This window comes from Glycine max, chromosome 8 (genome assembly GCF_000004515.6).
Source record: "Glycine max cultivar Williams 82 chromosome 8, Glycine_max_v4.0, whole genome shotgun sequence".
In the NCBI taxonomy this organism is placed as follows: domain Eukaryota; kingdom Viridiplantae; phylum Streptophyta; class Magnoliopsida; order Fabales; family Fabaceae; genus Glycine; species Glycine max.
In genome coordinates this window covers 16925121-16947877 of record NC_038244.2, presented here as the reverse complement: position 1 = coordinate 16947877, position 22757 = coordinate 16925121, and the positions used below count along the sequence as shown (strand labels likewise).

Below are 22757 nucleotides of genomic sequence, written 5' to 3'. Positions count from 1 at the left end.
ATTTTTTTTCTTCTTTCTCTTTTTCACTAAAGGTGTCTAATAAGATATATCAGTGTCCAAAGATTTATCCTTCTATGTTAGCAAAAGTTTCTAACAAGTAGGAGTGTTGAAAATTAAATCAACTGGTTATAAAATGAAAAATTAGTTTTAAAAAATTGAAAACTGATTATGAAAAAAAAATTATGATTTGATTTGGTTTTTAATTTCTTTTTGAAAATCAATTTTGATGTTAAAAAAACAAGAACAATCAAATCTGTTGTAAGAAACTCAGGAATATTGTTTAACCAACTTAACTAATTTTATATAATCTCGTGAAACTTCAGAGAATATCAGTATTAGTATAATTTACTCTAGAAAATAATAGTAAATAGCAAGTAATACATAATTTATATACTTTAATGGTATAAAATGGTATGTCAGTATTATTAAAGAGTAGTATTAATGCTAGCTAGCAACATTCTCTAATATAATTTATCCATCATGAGACTCTCAGACTCATAACAATATATAACAAAATTAAAAGAGACAAGGGAAACGAAGAAAAGAAAAACAGTTAAATACATGGACAAGAGAAAGAACAAAAGAAAAGGCAAAGGAAAGGTTCAACATATCCTTTGCGAACAATATTGCTGGAGTATGAAAAGCTGAAAGGATAGCCATTGCAACCTCTCAATTCATTAATAATAGAGTACTATTTTTTTTGGCATTCCAACGATATATATAAACATTTAGTTTATATATTTAATTTTTTTAAAATTTCTTTCCTTTTATCCCATTATTATTTATCACATTATAATATGTCTATTAGCATAAATTATCCATCCATTATTTTCCTTACGCGAAAAGGTGCTAGGGCAGCTAGGGGCCCTTCCCCAACATGTGCCTCTGTCTTCAAATATAGAAAATCTGAAATATTTAAATCAAACTCTTCCAGCTTGGTTCTCATATCCTTCCGAATCACCATAGGACAATATATATAGGCCATTTGAGTAGTCAGCATCATGACTTCAGAGTAATCTTACATACACAATCAACAGTAATATACACTCAAGTCAAGTGCTCAACACAAAACCTCGTTTATCAATGTGATATATTATACCTTTTTTTATCACAATTCGGTAATCCTGTGTATATATATAACATATTATCAATACACGTGTATACACGTATAATTTCATTTTAATTTAAATATAATTATCTTTAAAAAAGTAATAACTAATCTCATTTCATTTTTTCTCCACAAGGTTTTTTACATTTTGGGTAATTTTTAAAAAAAATTTAAAAAATTATAAAAACGAATAAATCCTGTTATGAAATATGACTTTGTGATGAGAAAGTCAAATTTCAAAACACAACTTTTATATATATATATATTATTAAATTTAATTTGATTCTAATTTTTTATTTTACTTTTTGTTAAAGTCATCTCACTAATAAACATGATTCTTTTTTAAATTTCGTTATCCTAAAGTCGTGATTCAATTCACAATTTCCTTGTGTCTAGTTTTTTATTTTTTTAAATTTGAAAATCAATTTATTTAAAATGATTACAATATATATATATATATATATATATATATATATATATATATATATATATATATATATATAAAATGAAATTTATGTTTTAAAACTCAATTTATCTATTTTTGTAACCCCTTATTTATAATAAAAAAATCCCAACACAAGACCATTTAGTATCGTTTTGTCACAATTCTATAATCCTACGTAAATGACGGAGTTAGAATCTCTATCCCTCCTCTCTATCAATATCTTACAACTCAAACGGGTGACTAACATAGTAAGATCATTGGGTTATTGCCTTCCAAAAAAAAAAAAAATCATTGGGTGATTAGTCAGACCGATGAGTCAAAAATTAAACTGCACAAATCGATATAGTAGTATCATCCATCACTAATTATATATATTAAATTTGTTATTTATATGTCAACCAATCAACTTGGTTGAGTGGTGAAACTTATTTATTCACTACACGAAATTAAAATATTACTGACAAACTTTTTGTCACTAAAATTTTACCAACGATTTTTTAAAATTTACATGTAAATTGCTTTGTGATTATTGTTAAGTATTTTTTATAGTGATTATTTTGTGAACATATGAGAAAGGCTTTGTTAATTAAGAAAAAAAAAATCTATTTTAATAATTTATGTCTCAACTTTTTTTTTTGTTTTCAGTAAATATTTGTAGTTTATAAAAAAAAATAGCACCTAATATTTTACACACAATTTTTTTTTTTTATTACACCATGCATTGGAGTGAAATAATGCAGCATAAGCACTCTTCAACTTATTTTTAAGTAAAATGAACTAATTTTTTAAGAGTTCCGTATATTTAGACAGAAGAAAAGAATATATAGCACATAATTGAGCAACATATATATGTAAAAGTCATTTGCTCATTTACACTCTAAGAGCTGATTTTAATAAAATCGAATTAGAACTCATTTGTTACAGTTTTTTTTAATAAAAAATCACTTTTAGAAAAAATAACAATCACTATAAAAAAAATCCATTTTTGTTTCAGGTATTCAGATTAATCAAAAGCTGATAAAAAAATTATTTTATATAGCTTCTTATAAAACCAGTTTTTTTTTTAAAAAAAAATAGGTTACTTTATGATACCAAACAAACATAAATTATACCTGAAAAAACAAATATAAGTTAATTTCTGGTTTTTCTTGATCTATAAGAAAAAATCATCACTAAACTATTTTATATAAAAATCACTTTTATCGAATATGTAACAAATTGTCCCTTATTTATGTCATAAATAAATTATGGAAAATAAAAAATACAAAATGGGACTGGATGAGATTTCTGTTCTATATGCTTTAACTTCCACTTGTATTAATTGTACATATGATCACTCCCAAGAAAAGCAGTGAAATTTATTTTCGTATTTTGCGGTTGGATTTTTGTTTTCCCTGTCCCATGTCCCTTTAGTTGGCCTATTGATATTCGGCATCAGCAATGGTTTGATAACAGTACAACAATTTTGTGGGTTGTTCCCATATATAATATCACCAAACACAATGCTTCTGTACAGTAACGGTACTCGTTTACTTTCTTCCTTTTATTCCTTTATACAAGGTATTAGGTTGCTCTAATTTCCCTCTCTGTGCTGTAGTATTTGTGGCACCGTATACGAAGAGAGAGTACTATAACATGTTGATGATCCGATTAATACTCAATTTAAATCTTTTAAGTAAGGTTTTGGTTTGAGATTAAAAAAATGTAATTAGAAAGAAAAAATTATTAAAAGTGATCAGTCCAATTATGATAAAATTGATGGATATTTCACCCATTAATATTATGATGACAAAATATATATCAAAAAAGAGAGTAATAATGAATGATAAAGTTTAAAAATTAAATTACTTTGCTTCAAAAAATTAAATTACATAAACCTCCTTGATTACTTTATGTTTCCACGGGTTACGTATATGTAATGTATTACTAATTTGATACTGATAATGAATACATTGATGGCACTCTTGTAATTTGTAATTGCTCGTACGTACATGACTATAATTCATGAGACATGAACTCGGTCTGTTCGCAACATCACACATGAAATTCATATCAAATTGCTCACTCTTTGTAGGCAGAAGGAGTTAATTCGGGCCATATATTGGGATTGTTACTGTAAATACAGGATAACTATTTTGACAACTTGGATCTATGACCTTTCAACATCAAAATCGTAATTTACAACTACATTGTACAACTCTCTCAATATATCTCTATCTTTATCTATCTATATACTTTTTTATTTAGAAATATATTTTAACAAATTATACTCCTTAGAGCTAGAGTATATTCTTTCTAAAACATTTTTAAGGTATATTTGTTAAAAAATTCTTTCTAAAAACTTTGAGAAAAAGTATATATATTGAGAGAGATAGAGAGTATAAGTAAAAATATTTCCCTTTTAATAATATGATAACTTTAAATCAGAGTCATACAACCATTTTATAAGGTCAAGATTAAAGTTATTTAGAAATCTACCGCATTAAAAAAATTATGTGCATTTTTATTTTAGTTTGTCTATTTAAATAAGATCTAATGATATATTTATAGTTCTCATTTCTCACAATGAGAAGTTTTCTTATTTGATATACATGAATTGATTTAACTTTTTTATTATGTTATTATAAAAATAATTATAAGATAGATCATAATAAAATTAGTAGATACTTTGTAAAGGAAAAAATGATATAATGAGAAAATAATTTATATGAAGTCTTTTAAATATGCAAATAAGATGTCAACTTTTAGTCGTGTACGTATACAATAGGGGGAAATTAAATCATAAGAGCATCTTTAATGTCAGATCTTGAGGAAGGATCTTATGTTCAAGATATGATTTTGTAGAGATCTTACAATAAAGATAGTGTAGAGATATCCAGGGTGGAGAATAGGTTTTTGTAGAAGAACCCTCAAGATCTTTGCACAATGTTAAAAAAATTACAAACAAAACCAACAAACCAACAACCATCCCAAGAATAAGAAAAAAAAATAATGGAAGAAGGAAAAAAAATAAGAACAAAAATGCAAGAGCAGAAGAGAAAGGAAAAAAATTCCTTCCTTTAGCGGACGTTAGGCGTCGCGGGAGAGAGGAAGAAGGGGGAGGGGGGGAGGGAAGGTTGCGATGTTGCACAAGAAAGAAAAAGGGGAGAGAAGTAAGAGGGGAAGCGGAAAAAAGTGAAAATAAAAAGGCTGAGTGGGGAAAGATGAAGTGGGAGGAGAAAGTGAGGATGAAAAAGTGGAATGTTGGGGAATAAATTAATTACTTAATTATTTTAAAATTAATTATATTTAATTTAACAAATAATTAAATAAAATATTTAAAAGTGAAACTTACACAAAATTGTCTAAGATCCCAAAATGAGATATACCGCTAAAAGAAAAAATGAAACAGATCTGATCAGATCTTCAATCCTATGTGTCGCTATATGATCCACCAAAAAGTGGTCTAAAATCTCAATTTGGGATCTACCACTAAAAATGCTCTAAGACACCTCGTGTTATCTGACATTTACAAAAAAAATTAATTACTTAATTATATTAATTTAACAAATAATTAAATAAAATATTTAAAAGTGAAACTTACACAAAATTACCTAAAATTCCAAGATGAGATATACCGTTAAAAGAAAAAAAAATAAATAAGATCTTATCAGATCTTCAATCTTATGTGTCATTATAGGGTTTATCAAAAAGTGGTCTAAAATCTTAATTTGGGATCTACCACTAAAAATGCTCTAAAATACCTTATGTTATCTGGTATCACGAAAAAGATAGAGAGAAATGTTGGTATAATAGGTGATAATAAAAAAAAAAGATAAAAATAATAATAAATACTGATAAGATATTTGATATATGAGGTTGTCTAAATATCATTAGTTTATATGCTATAAACACTTTGTTAGAAGAATGACTTTTGTAATTTGAAAGAATTAACCTTTTAATTTTAGAGATGAGAAATATGTTGATATATACTCGATAATATAAATGCGTCTGAAAAATATTAAGTAAGAAGCATTTTTATTGTGAATATATAATTACTTTTTCGTCGCAGATTTAGAGTCTTGAGTTAGGGGATAATTTATTTTAAAAATAAAAATTAATATTATTATCATGGAGGAAAAAATTAAGGATAGAAGATTTAAATATATAAAATTAAGGGAGATAAAATATACACTTAATTTAATTTTTCAAAATAAAGTGTGATCCGCCACTTTATTATCTTGTTTCCTCGGAAATGGATCCTCTCCCTGTATATTCTATATACATCTTTTTCCTGAATATACATTAAAATTATCCTACCTCTCCCTCTCTCTATATATATTACTTAAAATGTATAAAAATTATCCTATTTATTTTATTAATTTAATCGTGCGCGTGCATATGAATTAAGATGATGATTGGTGTGCATCAACTTTGATTTTGGAAGGGGAACAAAAAGAAAGTCGGCATGCCCAAGGGTATAATTGAACAGAAGAAATTTCAAATGTACATGGCGACAAAATATGGTGCCTTTTACCTAGTTTGCTAATGCTACAAGATGAAGAATGTTTTCCTAATTAAACTCCAAAATGTCAGAGCAAATCAATCTTTATTTTTAAGTTAAATAAATTTGGTTATAAACAGTTAAACTTATTTAAAATATTTGTTCAACTTAATTTTATCGACAAATTTTTACATTAAAACCTGTCTTCAATATCAAAAATTAACTCTTGGTGGAAAATAAGTAGGTATGAAGTATATTACATTTAAATTTTCCAATTCATTTTACTTATCATTTCTTTTGTCTTTATATTTGAAAAGTAATACTTTAATTGAAATATATACATCTCTTTTACTTGCCCTTTTTCTTTCTTTCTTATTTTTTGATATAAATTTTTCCAATTGAATAAATAAAAATAATAATTTTAAAAAAACACAAGGATTTACGATTATATAACCGATATTCCAAGGTGAAACAATGGTTAAAACAATTGTTGTTCATTTTATATTTTAGGAGCAATATTTTCATAAAATTTCATCTTGTTGGTAAAAGTGCTATTTTAATTACTATTTACTTTTTCAAACTGATTTTATATTTAATAGTTGCTTTCATTTTGAAACTCTTTATACTATTATTAGATATAAAAGTAACCACATTATTATAGATAAACTTCACAAATAATATAGACTTTATATTAAGATTAAAATTTAAATAAACTCGGAATGAAAAATGAAATCTCATTCAATCATAGATTATTATAAAAATTAAAATTGTTAGTTTTTATAATAATTATTTTTTAAGGGTGATGTTTAGGATTTTTTTTAATATATAGACAGAAAGAATTTTATTGATAAAAACAAGACCAACATGTGTTACAGGCTGGATAATAAAAATAGTAAATAGATACAACCTGAACAAAACACGAATTATAAAAACTGCATACAACTCTTAACCCATAATACAAAATCTCCCCTCTACATGCATATATCCACACACGGTATAGCATGCAGCTCCACACAATAACTAAGATCCACTACACGAAATACGTGAAGCTCTACAATTGCATGAAAATTGATTGACAATGGAAAAAAATTATATAGATTATTTAGTATAATATAATTTATTATTATTGTAAGTTGTATTCATGATTTAGGTTGAATTGAATGGATTTAACTTTGGCCTAATTTCAGCTTAATATTTTTTTATCAGTAAATCTTAACTATTATTGTTGTTATTAATTTTTGTTAACAAAAAATGATTGAACTCATCTCTTCTTCTCTCTCAAGTCATAACCATTCATTCAACTAACCTTATATCTTTTGGTCTAATATTTTAATAAATCTAATATTGTGTTTAGTCGTGATCATATGAATGATTAATTTAGACTGAGTTGATTTGAAGTTTAAACGTTAACAAAATATATATAATTTGAAGTTTAAACGTTAATGTGTGTGTATCAAACCGAGTATTAAATCGAAAGCTAACCCAAAAAATAAAAATCACATAAAAACTAATGGTCATTGGTTTGATTTGGTTTTTTACTCTTCAAATGGCACCGTTTGATTCAATTTGTAGTTTTACATTCCTAGAAACTATTATTGCAATTAGTGTTATGTTGTTGAATATATACTATCTAAGTTTTCATGGTTGAAAATAAATATTATGAATATTATTTTAGTTTTTTTAAGTTCACTCGTTTGAACTTGAAAGCAAATATTATGTTTTATTTTTATTTTTTAAGTTGAATGATTATTATTTAAGTATTATTTAATTTTAAAATAATTATTATTTTACTTTAAGCTCAATTGTTGTCCATTTTTATATAATTGATTGTTGAACTAATTCTTATTCAATTTTTATCTGATTAATAACAAATTTTAAAAATATTTTTTAATATTTACTAGTAGAATTTTCAAATCGCAAAAATTAAACCAAACCAAACCTCAAAATAATAGTTTGGTTTAGTTTGGTTCGGATTTTATAAATATTTTAAATTGAATCAAATCACACCACACTTAATTTTTTTTTTAATTCAAACTAATTTTAAATCAAAATTATACCAAAATCACATCAGAAGCACTCCTATGTATAACATTAAACATAGGGTGTGCTTTTTTTTACAACATATTGGTTATAATAATAAAATAAAAAAATAAAGGGTACATAATATATATATTTCTAAATCAAATTGATGTATATAAAGCTATCTTGTGGTTGTTTTTTATTTGAAATTGTGAGGTAATATACTTGGTGACGAATTTAATTAAATGGTCAAATTAAGTAATGATCACCCCAATTTCGTTTTTAGGTTTAGAAAAAAATAGATTTTGAACTTATACGTGGGAGGCAATTCCGTTTGTACTGTACAGAGAAAGCGCAATAAATGTTTAGTCGTACTGTCTGACTATAGAGAACCCACTTTGTTTAAACTTTTCTTATTTGCAGCTAATGATTTCGAAATATGCAAGATGCTTTTCTTCCTGTCTCCTTGTTGTGTCGCATCTTTATCATTTTCCTATATTAACAGCACAAGAGTAAATATTTTATTACATGTAGAGACTCTTTATTAGTTATTTTAAGAATTATATCTTCTTTTTTTGTTAGTGTCATTTTTTGAAAGACAAATCATATTCAAAATATTGTCAGATATTATTATAAAAAATACATAATATAACATTGTCAGATCACGTTTTTGAAAATTATATATAATTTTTGTAAAACAAAATCATAGGCCTATAAGTTTTGTCGCATAAAGATTTATGGTGACTAAAGTCACTAAACTATCACTTTAGTGATTTTCAAATTAACATATGGCCGTGAAAGACTTTTGCCACGGTGAGGTGCAAAAATAGTGGACAAAACTATTTTCCTTTTTTCTTTTTTAATATATGATCTGACTACCTGACCACAAAGTGTGCTAGAATACTGTGGCTGGGCATACACATAGAATAAATAGTAACATAAATTTAGTTTAAGAAGTGCATGACAACATTATAGTTTTATTCTCATATGTTTCTGTTAAAAATAATAATAACTTCTAATATGTTAATATCAAACTTAAAAAACTTTTCCTTGTTCTTTTCTCTCTCATTCGACTCACACGTCGAAATAAAATTATTGTAGTGTAAAATACTATTTATTAGCTACTTGTATTAAAAATTTATTACTACATGTTAAAATTAACTGATGTTGTAGACTTGTAGTCCTAAGTTATTTTAGACACATAAAAAAAACTAAAAAAGCTAATTAATAGATAAAAAAATTACAAAATTAACTTTAGTATTAGTATTATCCAGTAAAAAAAACTTTAGTATAAATACTACATTAAAAAACTAAAATAATATTTATTAGGGGTATTATTAAAAATAATAATTAATATCACATTAAAAACTAATATAATCCTTATTGTGAAATAATTTTGTTTTCTAACGAGACACTTATTTTGGGACGAAAAAAATATTTTTTAAACTTTTTTGATAAAAAAATGTTTTTTAAAAATCATAAAAAGCGTTATTCAATCATTCACACTTAAAATGGATTAATAAAAATTGTTGTTCATGATTAATGAGTGCGTAGCTAACAAAACCAAAAATTCCTAAATATGATAAAGTCAAGGCTCCCTGATTTGCAAAGCCAACAAATTAAGTTGAATAGAAGCCCGTCGGCCCTCTTATTTTAAAGAAACAAACAGATCGATCTACGCTAATGCTTGCTAGATTTCCACTTCCATAAAGTGATCACATGGAATTCAACAAATTAAACATAATTAGGTACTAGAGGTAATGCCACAAATTATAATTTTGAAAAGAAAACATGGATTAGGACAGTTTTCCTCTTGTTTTATTTAACTAGAAAATGATGGGAAACACCAACATAATAGCAAAAACACAATTCAAAGTGAGTTATAAGTTATAAACTGAAAAGTTATAAACTAATTGATTGAATTAAAGATGTTTGATAAAAATATCAGATAATATAAAATTACAACATAATTCTCATACATAGGATGCAACAGCACATCATATATCATACATATACTCTGTCAATCCTTATTGTTGATTACAAAATCTCATTTAAAATAATTAATGTAGCATTGATAATTAAACTTTTGAAAATTTTAATAATTAATCAACGGGTGTTGGCGTTGCTAAGGAGGGAGTCTCCTAAGTGTACTATTGACTAAAAAATAAAAAGAAAAAAGATTTTATTAAAAATCTAAAAAAAAAAAAAACACTTAGAAATTACAAGAAAGCGTACTTTTACGTATTTCAATAAAAACATTTTCTCTTTTGCTTTTTTAATCGATAGTAAACAAAGAGACCTCTTGGTTTTATTTGCTACGTGTTGTGTATAGTTTGCTGCACATGATTTTATTTCTTCTTCATTAATTCACATATGCATGTTCGACCAATCACAACAGATTCTGTATTTCAATGGAAATCGCTAAGAAAGGAACAGATCATTCATAACAGTGGAAAGCTTAAGAAGATGGCAGAGTTGGTCATCTTAGTGCTTTTGGTGGCCATTTTGCTTAGTCCTCTTGTAATATTCCATCATCATGCATTCAGTATTTTAAACAGAACCATTCTTCACGACTATCAAAAACTCTCATTTTAAAAATATAAAATCCAATCCCATAGTTAAAAAGAATTACTCAAACGAATTTAATTTTTAAAGAAAAAATTATCAATTATTATTTTAAAACATTTTCATCTTTTATTCATTTCAGTTAACGTTTTCAGGGATTAATTTAGGTCACTAATAACTTCTTCAGAGACTATAATATTGGTATACATTTACTAAATTTTCATGGAAGAGCATACTTGTCCCCCATACAATCCTAAATTTTGATTAGTCAATTTTTTAGTCTTGCACCCCTCTTCAAATTTTAAGAAAACAAATAATATGAGTCAAAATAAGATTGGGCCTAATTAAATAGAATATGGCTAGAACAAAATTACTTCGGATCAAGGCATTCAGTAAAAATTAATAGCAAAAAATATATTATTAGATGTTTCACTTAAATTTAAAAAATGTAGGTAAATAACAAAATTAATTTCAACATGAAAATGAAAAAATATTATCACATAACACCTCACTAGCTTTATTAATATTCAAAGATGGTTGAAAAACATAAATAAGTGACAATAGAGAAAACATTAAATGAAATTTATTTAAGAGAATGAGCTCTCTCAACTAATAATTTTTCTGCTCTGCAAGAACAAGCTATGTAAATGAAAAAGTAGGCTGATATGGTCAGCGAAAAGTGCAATAAAAATCCAGCCAGCTCTGTTTTTTGGAAATGTCATGTGTTGATTGATTGTGTTCCATGAGAAAAGTTAACGCACTTCATCATGTTCCCTTTTAAGTCCAGATTTGAAATATCAATGCTAATATCGTCATAGCTAGCATATGAAGCTCCCTTGTGCAACTCAGCGTTTCACCTGAACCTGTTGTCATGTAAACAAAATGACAAAAATAAATGCAATTATGCGTGCAAATGTTTATCACCATTAAGATTAATAAAATTAGCTGATTGGTTGATAAATCTAAAAGAACATATCTATTCACAATTTGAAATGGCATGTAACTCTGATAATTTGGTCACAGATGAAAAAAGACTTACATGCAGGCACTATATTTTAGAAGTTTCAAATTCAAAATATATGTTTAATAAACTACACTTAATATTACCCGAAATTACACTCACATTCTTCAAGATTTAATAATAATAATAATAATATCCCAGCAACATAGAATTCGAGATCGACTGTAAGACTGTGGTCGATGGTCTCAATCATTCAACTTTCGGGTTCTCTAATTTACATGTTATTTTTAATACTTTCTTTTTTTCAAAACTCAGTTAGAGAAAAATAAATTTTGTCTTCCATTCCCTAGCTTGGGCGTATATCTTATTTTGAATGAAATGACATAAGTTTTCTCTTCTCAGAAAGAAAATATATTATAATTTGATTTTATATCAAATATCTAACTAATTGAGGTAAACTTCCTGAATAAAACTGAACATGATGATTATGAATTATGGGAAATTTTTGAACCTGCAGTTCCAGGAGAGGCAGACCCATGTGTTGCTGGCGGTGGCGGAGTTTCGGAGCCGAACCCAAGATCAAGCCCATTGCAATCTCCTCCCAAAGTGCCTGCAATAATATTCCCCTAAAGCTCAACATAATTAACTAGTAAACTAACAAACTATAGAATTTCTAAATTCTAATATAATATACTTATTTGATTGAATGAGTACGTTAGATTTAATCGAACTAGTTTGACCTATTATCCAACCAATAAAATTATTTATCAAAAATAGAAATTTATTGTTGCATCGAAACAAATAAATATTTATTAATCCTATTAATATTGAACTTGATAAAAAAAAAGGATTTATAGCATTTGTCAATAAAAATTAACTAGTAAGCATTCATATATCAAACATGCATTTAGCTCTACCAAGAAATATACTAGTAAAATTCAAAGGCATTGGATGAATCTGAAGCACGGATATGCTGCTTTGGCCAACATACCAGTATCGGATACGCCCTGGATACGTATCCTGCACGTATCCAGTCTCAGATCAATTCAAAAAAGGAAAAAATCGTTCCAGCATAATACTCAAATTTAAAATAAATCAAATCTTCTTAAAACGGATAACACCAAAATAAAGATATATAAAACCATATTGTTTATATATTTGATAAGATTAAGGTATAATCTTTCATTAAGAAAAGTCTATTTCAAAAAATCCTTCCTTAAAAAATGTAAAGATTGGGATAACAAACCTCATCAAGTGTAATTTATTTATATAAATCAAAGTATCAAACCAGCAGAGAATAGGAGATTAGAAAGAAAGAAAAAAATTCAGAAGTTCAGATTTATTTAAATTCTAAAGCTGCTCCATCTTCTTTCTTTAATTGGGAGGAAATTAATTGATACTATTCCTATTCGTAGCTAGGCAATAAGAAGTTATTTATAATTTTTTATTTTTAGTAATGTCATTCCAGTATTTTGGATTTTTGGATCATAGTTATTTGCAATTTCTATCTTATTTTTATTAATGTTTAATGAATATGTTATTGATTTTGATTTTTTTAATATGTATAGTATCTTATATTTTTTTTAAAATGGCGTATTATCGTATCCAATACTCGTATCAGGCAAATTAAAAGAGGATGAGAAAAAAGCAGTTTACATTTCTGAAAGCAAAACAACTTTGGATCATTAAGTAGATTGTCTGAGCCTTCATTGCATTGACACTTAAAATCAAAGCCATGACTCACACAGGTTCCATCCCCGCAGAAATTCAACAAGCAAGCTGTGTATACAAAAATAGGAAATTAAAGCGTTAAACAATTGGCAGCTAGTGAACAAATTAAAAGGCAATTAATAATGAATTGTGAGCTTACGGTCATTCACTTCTGTAGGTGGAGAAGGGGTTGCCGGAGATCCATTACCACAATTTAAATTAACAGTACCTGCACCTTTCATCCAAAGTTCACCATCTTTTTGTTTGAATCAATGGAAACTTTTTAATTTCGTTACATAAATTACATTGGTAGAAGTTAACTAGTCTTTCAAGTTTCAACAAGGCTTTCATACACAACACTTTGAATTCAAATCCTTCATTTAAAGAAAATCACCCGTGTATCTTAAATCATTTTTATTATGAATATAAAATTGTGTTTTAATATTATGTTACTCCACTTCTAGCATATAAGTGTATTTTAGATACTAAATTAATAAAAAAAGTTATTCAGAGGCCAGTTCAACCAACAAGAAACAAGAAACAATCGTTTTATGAAACCAAACACACAAAAAAAATCATGTTTTATATATTGATTGATCAAATTAAACTCAAATTTCAAATTTATCCTGTTTAAATAAATAAAGTTTCAAAAACCTCTTTTCAAAACTCAAATGTAAATTCTAACTATTTTTTTTAGTCAAAGATGAAGAATGTTTTTTAACTCATTCAGTAAATCTCGTTAGCAGTACACGATTGTTGTTGGTTTAGAAAAATTTACATATATAAAAAATCGAATAAACTATTTCATTAAATAGATTATTCTTCTACTATTTACCCAAGTTTGTGGTAAATTCTAACTATTTACTTGAGTTTGATTGATTTGTAAGAGAAGAAATTTTTATATAAAGTATAACTTATGTCCTAACTTTCTCCTTTAATCTACATCCATTCTTTCATTCTTCAAGGTAGAGAATGGATATAGTATATAATGAAGGCACTTTTCTTTTTAATTTATATCGTATATATAAATATAAAGGGTAAGAATAAGATGATCGATTACTTTACTCACAGTTAGGAAAAATGCATGGCGGTAATTCGACAGAACCAATTTTAGGCTTCTTCCAACCAGATTCACAATCGCATGTAAAACCGAGCAATTCAGAGGAAGAAGGTCGGCATGTTCCTTTCCCACAATATACTAAACCACATATATTTGATAAATCATCTGCACAAAACACATCACGATATAACCTATCAGCTACAAAATATTACTAAATGAAAACCAATCCAATTTCCAATTAAATAAATAGATAAAGGATTAACTATACCTTGTGTTTGGTTGGACATTAACTGTGTGGAAATAGTAGCAGAGACATCACAAGTGAAGAGGGGATACAAAGAAACAAGGGCAAAAATTGTCCATGTCAACATTTCCATTGGGAAGAAACTAAAGAGAGAAACTAGTCTGGGTGAAATAATTTATAACCAGTATAACCTATGAAAAACTTCTTGAATTAAAAGGTATACATATAGCCTAACTTGCCTCAATGAAAATTGACAAAAATATTTTTTTTTTGTCTTAACCTTCCTAGTCATTAGAGGAAAGGGATTTTGATTAACTTTGAGTTCAACAGGAAGGTGAGTAAAATCGATTCAATAATTATTTCTGTCAAATATCGAATTTGGATAGTATCCAAACAATTCAACCTTAATTTCAACACATTGACCATTTATATTCAATTATTTTGTTTCGCAAAAATATATACAGTAACAATGAAAAAAATGTGATATATAATTCAAACTAAAAAATTTATCTCAATAACATATCAAAAGCAAGAGATTGGGGAAGTAATGTACGGTTCAGGTAATTTACATAAGATTCCAAGTCGAAAATTTCGTTATCATCATGTGATACGAAAAAAAAAAATCTTACCATTGTAACAGACATAATAAAAAAAATGCAATGCAAATACAATTAAAAGTATAAAGATTGTGACTTAAAATTTACCTTCCTATTAGTTTGTCTCTTTTTATTTTATTTTTTTGAATTCCTTTTTTTTATGTAGATATTTTTTTGAATTCCTATTAGTTGTGTCTCTGTTCTAATTCCATTCTATCAAAAGAGCATGAATTTCGGCTTTCGGCTTTCGGCTTTTTGCCAAGAAAATAAGACAATCATATAACCCTGTCACTTCGATTTTCCCATTGAAGACGTGTTGAGATTTCCGTTACATGCCGGACACAATCAAGCATCATTGGTAGACTTGAAAGAAAAGACAAAACACGATTCAAGGCATATTATTACTCTCCTCAGCTCATCTAATAAAATTCTTCTGGCTTGTAGTCTTGTAGTACTTGAGATACACCAGGTTTGATCCAAATATCACGATTTTTTACGGAATGTTTGATACAAATATCACAAGTTTAGAGCACTAGACTATGCAAAAAAACATTACTAGTATTTGTCAATGCAAGTCATTAGAAGCAAAACGGAGGTACATTCTGATACTATTTTCATAATGCATGCTTTTGGCAAAATATAACCCGCATTAGTTTAAATATTGCAAGTATTCAATGTTTTCTATGCTTGGAGACTGGGTTTATATAACAACAGCAGAAGTTGCAAGCACAATTGCACATTCAAGTGTTCACTGGCATTGGCTACAAATATGACAAAGTATATTAAGAGATGATAACAGCTTTGAAATCATGTCAGACTAAATTACATCAATATTCAATGGTTGCAGATACAAATTAACAATTGAAGATCCCTCCAACATCATAAAACTACAATGAATCGCATCAGCAAACGAATGAAATATCAACAAACAACAGATACAAACCACCCACCCATTGGAGAAAAGAAATAAAGTAGTAGCACAAACACAAAAACAGAACTACCGTTGTTGATGTGTCCCAGTCTTTATGCTGATCCAAATTCGGTAAACCACTTCTCATGGCGTTCAATGTCAGCCTGAGAAACACTTCGTTGGACCTTTCTCAAAGCTTCTTCAAAATCACACTTGGCAACAGGATCCTTTGAAATATCATCCTTGGACATGTTCTTGATTTCATCACGAGTCTTTCCTGCTATCTTGCGCCTCATACCATTCAAGGAAGCATCGCGACAGACATTTGTCAAATCATCTCCACTATATCCCTCTGTCCGGCGAGCCACTTCGTCTATATTGACATCAGGTGCCACCTGGTGAAAGACAAGTACAATCAGCAATAATAATAAGTTTTAGCATCATGATTCTGCTGCCCTTTCCATAAACTGTTCTCACAGTAAGTTTAGTGACTGATAAACACTCCAGTATAAATGACATTCACATCACAAAATAATATTATCTGTCTTGACAAATGCTCAAATTCATTTTTCTTTTTTTATTGGTAATATAAATCCTTAAATACTAAATAGTAATAAATAAAGCTCAAGTCAACATAATTAATGTTATTCACAATTTCACATTATAAATTAATTACAGCTTTCACATAACAAAATTTGTAAGGGTCAAAATCCTATATGGCCAAATTAACAACACAACTTGCCTCAACAGTCTTCAAATTGATCCGGATCAGTTCTTTACGACTCTCAAAATTTGGAAGAGGGATATATATACGCTTTTCCAGCCTTCTCCTGTGTTGCATTAACATCAAATCAAATCAGAATATGTAATCTAGTACATTAAAAGAGATCTAAAACACAGATAGCTAATCATACATTTTTATCACTTACAACTTAAACTGTAGATAAAAGATTGCAGAAAAACAAATACAAACCTTAGTGCCTCATCTATATCCCAAGGGAAGTTAGTAGCGGCCAAAACCATTACTATTTTACGGCTACCATCCTCATTTGTGGCACTATTGCTTACACCATCAACCTGAACTAGAAGTTCAGACTTCACCCTTCTGGACGATTCATGCTCACCAGAAGCCCTGATTAAGTAAAAGTGAATTCAATCAGATCTCAACATAACTACAAGAGATAATACAAATTAAAAGTGAACCCAACAGAATCAAGGAACATGTACAAGCAATATAAACAAAGAATTAAATGAAGAAGATTATTTTGGGTAAATATAAGCATGTTTCAAAATCTACTACATACAATGGACGACTGAAAGAACAACAAAGGCTTACCCCCTAGAATTGCATAGAGAATCAATTTCATCAATGAATATTGTGCTTGGTGCATATGCTCTTGCAAGATCAAACAAACACCTCACCATGCGCTCACTCTCCCCACGCCATTTAGAAGCTAAAGTAGCAGAAGATACATTAAAGAAAGTGGTCCCACATTCAGTAGCAACTGCTTTAGCAAGAAGTGTCTTCCCAGTTCCTGGAGGTCCAAACATGAGGACACCTTTCCACGGTCTCCTGATTCCCTGCAAGAACAGAAATAATGAGCTCCAAATTTCAATATTCACCAAGACATCTAATTCACTGAGATTCAAATGTGTGTATATGATACGAGCTTTATTAAAAGAATAGGCTAATCAAACAAGCAATTTTCTAATAAAAAATTCAAAAAGTCATATGAGCTTTGATGAAAAAGGAGAAGCATGACTTATTTTGCAACAATAATTTCATAAACAAGGCTTAGTTGCAAATTAAATAGAACTGTATGAAAAAGTAGTTCGTCATAGTGTCAAACAAGGGTCTAAAATCAACTACCACGATAACAATTAGAGAGTATCATATACAAATCACAATTCCAAATTATTAGTTATAAAATAAACCATGATTATTATTAAAGATATATAACTGGATTGAAAACATTAGGTAAGCTAGTTTTAAGAGAATTCAGAGAAAAATAAGTTCAAGATAACCTGGAAATATTCAGGCATCCACAAGGGAAGAACAACAGCTTCTTCTAGAAGCCTTTTTGCTTCAGTAAGCCCTGCAACATCATCCCATCTGACTCCAGGAGAGGTTTCTAACACGTCCCTTTCAAGCATTGCAGCCAATTCAGGATCAGGACCTTCATATTGAAGCTTCTTTGACTTACCATCTTCAGCATCACCATTCTGTCCATTCCATGAGCAATTGTAAGGACACAACCACATATCTATGAAGTTAAATGTTTCTCAAACAATCTAGAATAAGGGATGCAATAAGCAAAGGGAAAATTGATAATCAGAGATACTACACAACATGAAGAAGAAACACTTGACCATGGATCTAATACAAAACCAACACCTGGATGCAATTGGCTGGGGGTGGGCTTGGATCCAAGATTGACATGCCTTAACTTGAGTCTAGGATGAGTCAAACATGATGTTTGGCATTGTGTTGAAAACATGATTCAAAGTTTTACACTAAGTCTCATTGAAGTTATTAGAAGTAGATTTTGCATCAACACTAACTTGAGTCATGTTATTTGTTCCATTTATACTCTTAGTTAGACTCAAGTCAATTTGGTAACTACATACCCAAAATCAACTTTGATTGCAAGTTTCCAAACAACATTGTGAGTCAAAATCAATAACCCAATATCTGTTATCCAAACAAAAATCACTTTACTATAAACTCACTTTCATTTCGAATCGATTCTACAAAATCTCGTCAATTCAAAATCAATTCTACAAATGCATAGCCAAACACGCACATTCTAAGTGTGCGTTTCGATTCACCTAGAGTGATTTGAATCGCATTGAAGTACTAGTTAACGGATTTTAGGTAAATGTTCACAAGTTTAGTTCCACTAATTCTGGGTTTGAGTTAAAGCAACTTCAGGTATTGAACCAAAAGTTTTATATGGAGTTTTACAACTGACTTGCTTTTAGAATAAAAGCATCAAAACATAAACTGTCACTTGAAAAACAATTTTGCAAATGCTCAACCAAAGACACTCTAAGTATGCTAAGACCAACCTATACAATTAAGGAATTATAAGACTAAGCAAACAAGTTGATAAAATTCGGTTGATTCCACGAACTAAATCAATAAACCATCCTTAGAAACAACCAGACTGTCTCATCAAAGCTGAAACTTACAGTTACAGCTGCAGCAGCAGTATCTGTCTTGCTAGCCTTTCCAGAAGAAGCAGCACCACCCTTCTTCCCGGTAGTCGTCGACGCTCGCGTCCCGGAGTTAACCCTACCGGTAGCGCCAGCCTTAGCACCACGCCCAGCGGCACCAGTTCTGGCTGTAGCGCCACGCGCCCAAGCCCCGTCTTGAGCCGATTTCCGAGCACCGACTTGGCCGGGACGCGCCGGTCTGCGGCTCGTGGTGTCCCTGCTGGGCGGCCGCCACACATCGGGATCATCAACGGGACCAGGACCGCTGGATGAAGTAGGGTACTCATCCAACGGCTGGAAAACGAAAGACGATGATGACTTGACCGAAATGGGAGGCGAAGAAGGGCGTCTTCCAATGGGGTTGTCTTTGAAAGCCCTTCTCTCTGCATCTAGCTGTTTTACAACTTCTGTTTCTTCCGAAAGTGCTTTCTTTACGTTCATCCATTTCGCGCGGATTAAAGGGTCCTCTACAGTGCTTAGGTGCCTAATTGAGCAAATTAAGGAATGAGTGAAAATGACAGAATTTAGAGCAAATTGAGAATAGAGAGAGAAGAGGGTACTTGTTGATCTGGGCGAGTGCGCCGTCGAAGAAGATGATGGAGGTGTCATAGAGCCCTTCGAGAGCGTAGTCACGGGCTAACTTGAGGTGCTCTTGCAACCCTGCTAACGAACCTCCAACCATTCTTCTTCTCTTCTCCACACCCACCAAACACAAACGATTGAAATCAAAAATCAAATTACTTCACTCACTTTTTCATTACATGGGCTTTCCTGTTTTCAATTTCAGTCCGATGGATGGGGGCCCACCAGCCCACAACCACTTTTCCTTTCCTAAATTATGAACTGGCCCGTTTCCTCCTAACTAACTATCCGTTTTTTTGCTTTTGCTTTTTCTTTTCAATCTCATGTTTTCGTTAGAATTCCAAAATACACCTATAAACTTTCATCTTTTCAATCGACAATCACATTGGTCAATTTACTCTTTGCTCAATAATTTAGTTAATAATGTATTATGTGAAAATCAGACACAAGTCTTCTCCCAGGAATTTTGAGTGTGTTGTCATTTTGCCTAACTCACTTGGTGTATAAATTTTTTTTTGTATAACTGGAAGGTATCTAAGTTTTTTATTTGACAATCTAACTTATCCTCCTTCCACCAACTCAGTTCATTTTGGGTAAATTGATACATCTAGATGTCACTTCAATTTCAAGCAAAAAAATTATCTAGCCAATGTTAATGTTTTTGTTTTACCTTTTGATTTGAAAACCCAACTCTTTATCATCCTTTGATTCGTTTGGTCTTCCTTTTGATTTGAATTCTATGGGTGGACCTTCGGTTAATCATGTTAATTGATTTCATCATAGATATTTTCAAGAATTGAGCTAGCCTAGCGCTGCATGTGCTTAAAAATAATTAGTGCAACGAGGAACAATGACCTCTTAGTTAATTAAGGGTTTATTTGGTGAACAAAGTTGATTGGTTATCTCAAAAATGAAAAATTAGTGAAAGGTTAAAAACATCCAAAACAATAATAATAAATCGTAAAAGTTGAATTACTCATTTATGATTTATTTTGGATAAAAGAAAATAAAATAGAAAGATGAGAAAGTACAATAATAATACATTTTATTTAGTTTGGCTGAAGAAAAAATAACGGAAAAAGGAGACAAAAAGTATCTTTTAAAAGCAAATTTCCAAAATTTTCTTTCGTTTTTTATTTAATTTAATTCAAATTTTAAAAATTTCTCTTTATTCACTTTTATTTCCTCTCATTCTCAACTAAACAAGGTTACTGTGCTTTATCATGTTCGAGGACCATTACATCTGCTTCAGGCATTCAATTCTTGGTACCCACGTGATGGTGGATCTTGATGGCCAAATTGAAAAAACTTGGACTTGCAACTTCTTAATTTTGTTACACATGAATTTCATCCTTTTGTCTTTTTAGGTTTTTGCTAATGATTTAGTCTTCTTTCTACTTTATATGTATAAGCACGAGTAATCTCATCATTCCATATGCTTTTGAGAAACAGAAAATGTTAACAATGTGATTTTCTTCCACACACGAGTGTTTCAGCCCACCACACATAAGATACCTGCGCTGCAAACATGTACATAGGCAAGAGATCCTCAAATACATACATGGTCTATAAATGAGGAAGTGCCGGGAAAAGTGAAGAATGCAACAATGTTGTCTAATTAATTCATCTTCATATCAAACATATTTACCCCTTAAGCAAAAATGAGTGGAAACCAAAAGTGACGAACACAGGCCAAATATATAACTATTACAAATCAAGTATAGGGTCAGAGTGTTCTGATGTGTAAAATATGTACTTGTAAATGAAAAGTGTATCTTATAAATGGATTTAAAAGTTTAGATATCATATCTTAGGGATTAGTTGTGTTCCCAAATAATTTAAATTGTATAAACTAAATAATTTTGGGTTATTTTTATTTTGAATTAAAGATTGCTTGTGTTTGTGTTTAAGAAAATAAAACTAAAGACAAACAATACTTTCAAGAAGATATGTGTATGAATAGAAGTGATTCCGATTATGATTTCGTATATACTTCTTTTCCTTAATTCTTATTTTAATTAAGGATTCTCAATTACCAATTAATCGCCTAATACCTCTTATTTTAATTATCAGCCTACGGTCATCCCGGAATAGCGACATGGACTAAATGTCCTGTCCAAGTCAAGGAATTGACTCCGAATAATCCTGAAAAATGATGATTAAGGCGGGATTCGGCATTTTTAAACCACAAAACGCTTGGTTTCCATTTTGGTTGCAAGTGTAACCAACCCGCTATTAAAGATATAGTAGAAAGAAATAATAGAAAAAGAACTCCAGTATAAAGATCCCCATTAGTACGTAAACCAATTGTAGGTCTAAGAATATTCTTTCCCCTAAATCAATCTTGCATTGGTCATTTGGAATTTAATTTAGGATTAAGGATGAATGACAAAGAGATTTGTAAAAAGGAAATTCATGTAACCAATTTGATCATATAAGCTTTATGAACTCTATCATTCTATAGGTCGGCTAATTACAAGAAAATGGTCACTAATACATAATTAACTAATAATCAAAGTTATTAATTTCAATATAGAAGTGAAAGCAGTAGAAAGATGCAATCAATTGAATAACCTAGAAGAACTTTATTAAAAAGAGAAATTAGAATACATGGGTACAACTACATCACAATCTAAATTCTAAGGGATTTAGCCAAACATGGTTATAGAATAGTCGAACAACATACAATATTGCATTAAAAATAAAAGAGATCGAAAACTCTTACAAATTTAGATCTCAATTATTCTGGGTACAATTCTCCTCTCTAAAGCACTTGTTGTTCGTAATATAAAATAAAGTATAACCTAAAAGACCTCCTACACTTCTATTTATAAAGTTTAAAATAAGTTGCAACGTGA

General features: G+C 29.4%; 2 protein-coding genes across 2 annotated transcripts; both read right to left on the bottom strand.

Annotated features, from left to right (window-relative positions):
- Window positions 1-11131: 11131 nt before the first annotated feature.
- LOC121175315 (neurogenic locus notch homolog protein 3) lies at window positions 11132-14775 on the bottom strand. The gene is made up of 6 exons (XM_041018310.1): window positions 14620-14775; window positions 14361-14516; window positions 13452-13520; window positions 13238-13360; window positions 12093-12191; window positions 11132-11483 (listed from the first exon to the last, which is right to left on the bottom strand). The coding sequence occupies exons 1-6, from the start codon at window positions 14726-14728 to the stop codon at window positions 11398-11400; spliced, it is 642 nt and encodes a 213-aa protein (XP_040874244.1). The 5' UTR covers window positions 14729-14775; the 3' UTR covers window positions 11132-11397.
- A 1216-nt stretch (window positions 14776-15991) lies between these two features.
- On the bottom strand, window positions 15992-20068 carry LOC100820625 (katanin p60 ATPase-containing subunit A1). Its single transcript, XM_003531642.5, has 7 exons — window positions 19878-20068; window positions 19294-19801; window positions 18127-18324; window positions 17438-17682; window positions 17075-17233; window positions 16844-16931; window positions 15992-16496 (listed from the first exon to the last, which is right to left on the bottom strand). Exons 1-7 carry the CDS (start codon window positions 19997-19999, stop codon window positions 16215-16217), a joined length of 1602 nt encoding a protein of 533 aa, XP_003531690.1. The 5' UTR covers window positions 20000-20068; the 3' UTR covers window positions 15992-16214.
- Window positions 20069-22757: the final 2689 nt, after the last annotated feature.

Excerpts from the sequence above, each read along its gene's own strand:
- LOC100820625 (XM_003531642.5), bottom strand. The coding sequence starts at position 19,999 with ATGGTTGGAGGTTCGTTAGCAGGGTTGCAAGAGCACCTCAAGTTAGCC. Across the intron at positions 19,802-19,877 it reads GCACTCGCCCAGATCAACAA|GCACCTAAGCACTGTAGAGG; the intron begins GTACCCTCTTCT and ends TTGCTCAATTAG. Across the intron at positions 17,683-18,126 it reads GGATGCCTGAATATTTCCAG|GGAATCAGGAGACCGTGGAA; the intron begins GTTATCTTGAAC and ends CTGTTCTTGCAG.
- LOC121175315 (XM_041018310.1), bottom strand. The coding sequence starts at position 14,728 with ATGGAAATGTTGACATGGACAATTTTTGCCCTTGTTTCTTTGTATCCC. Across the intron at positions 14,517-14,619 it reads AATGTCCAACCAAACACAAG|ATGATTTATCAAATATATGT; the intron begins GTATAGTTAATC and ends TGTTTTGTGCAG. Across the intron at positions 12,192-13,237 it reads GTTGTTTTGCTTTCAGAAAT|GCACTTTGGGAGGAGATTGC; the intron begins GTAAACTGCTTT and ends ATATTATTGCAG.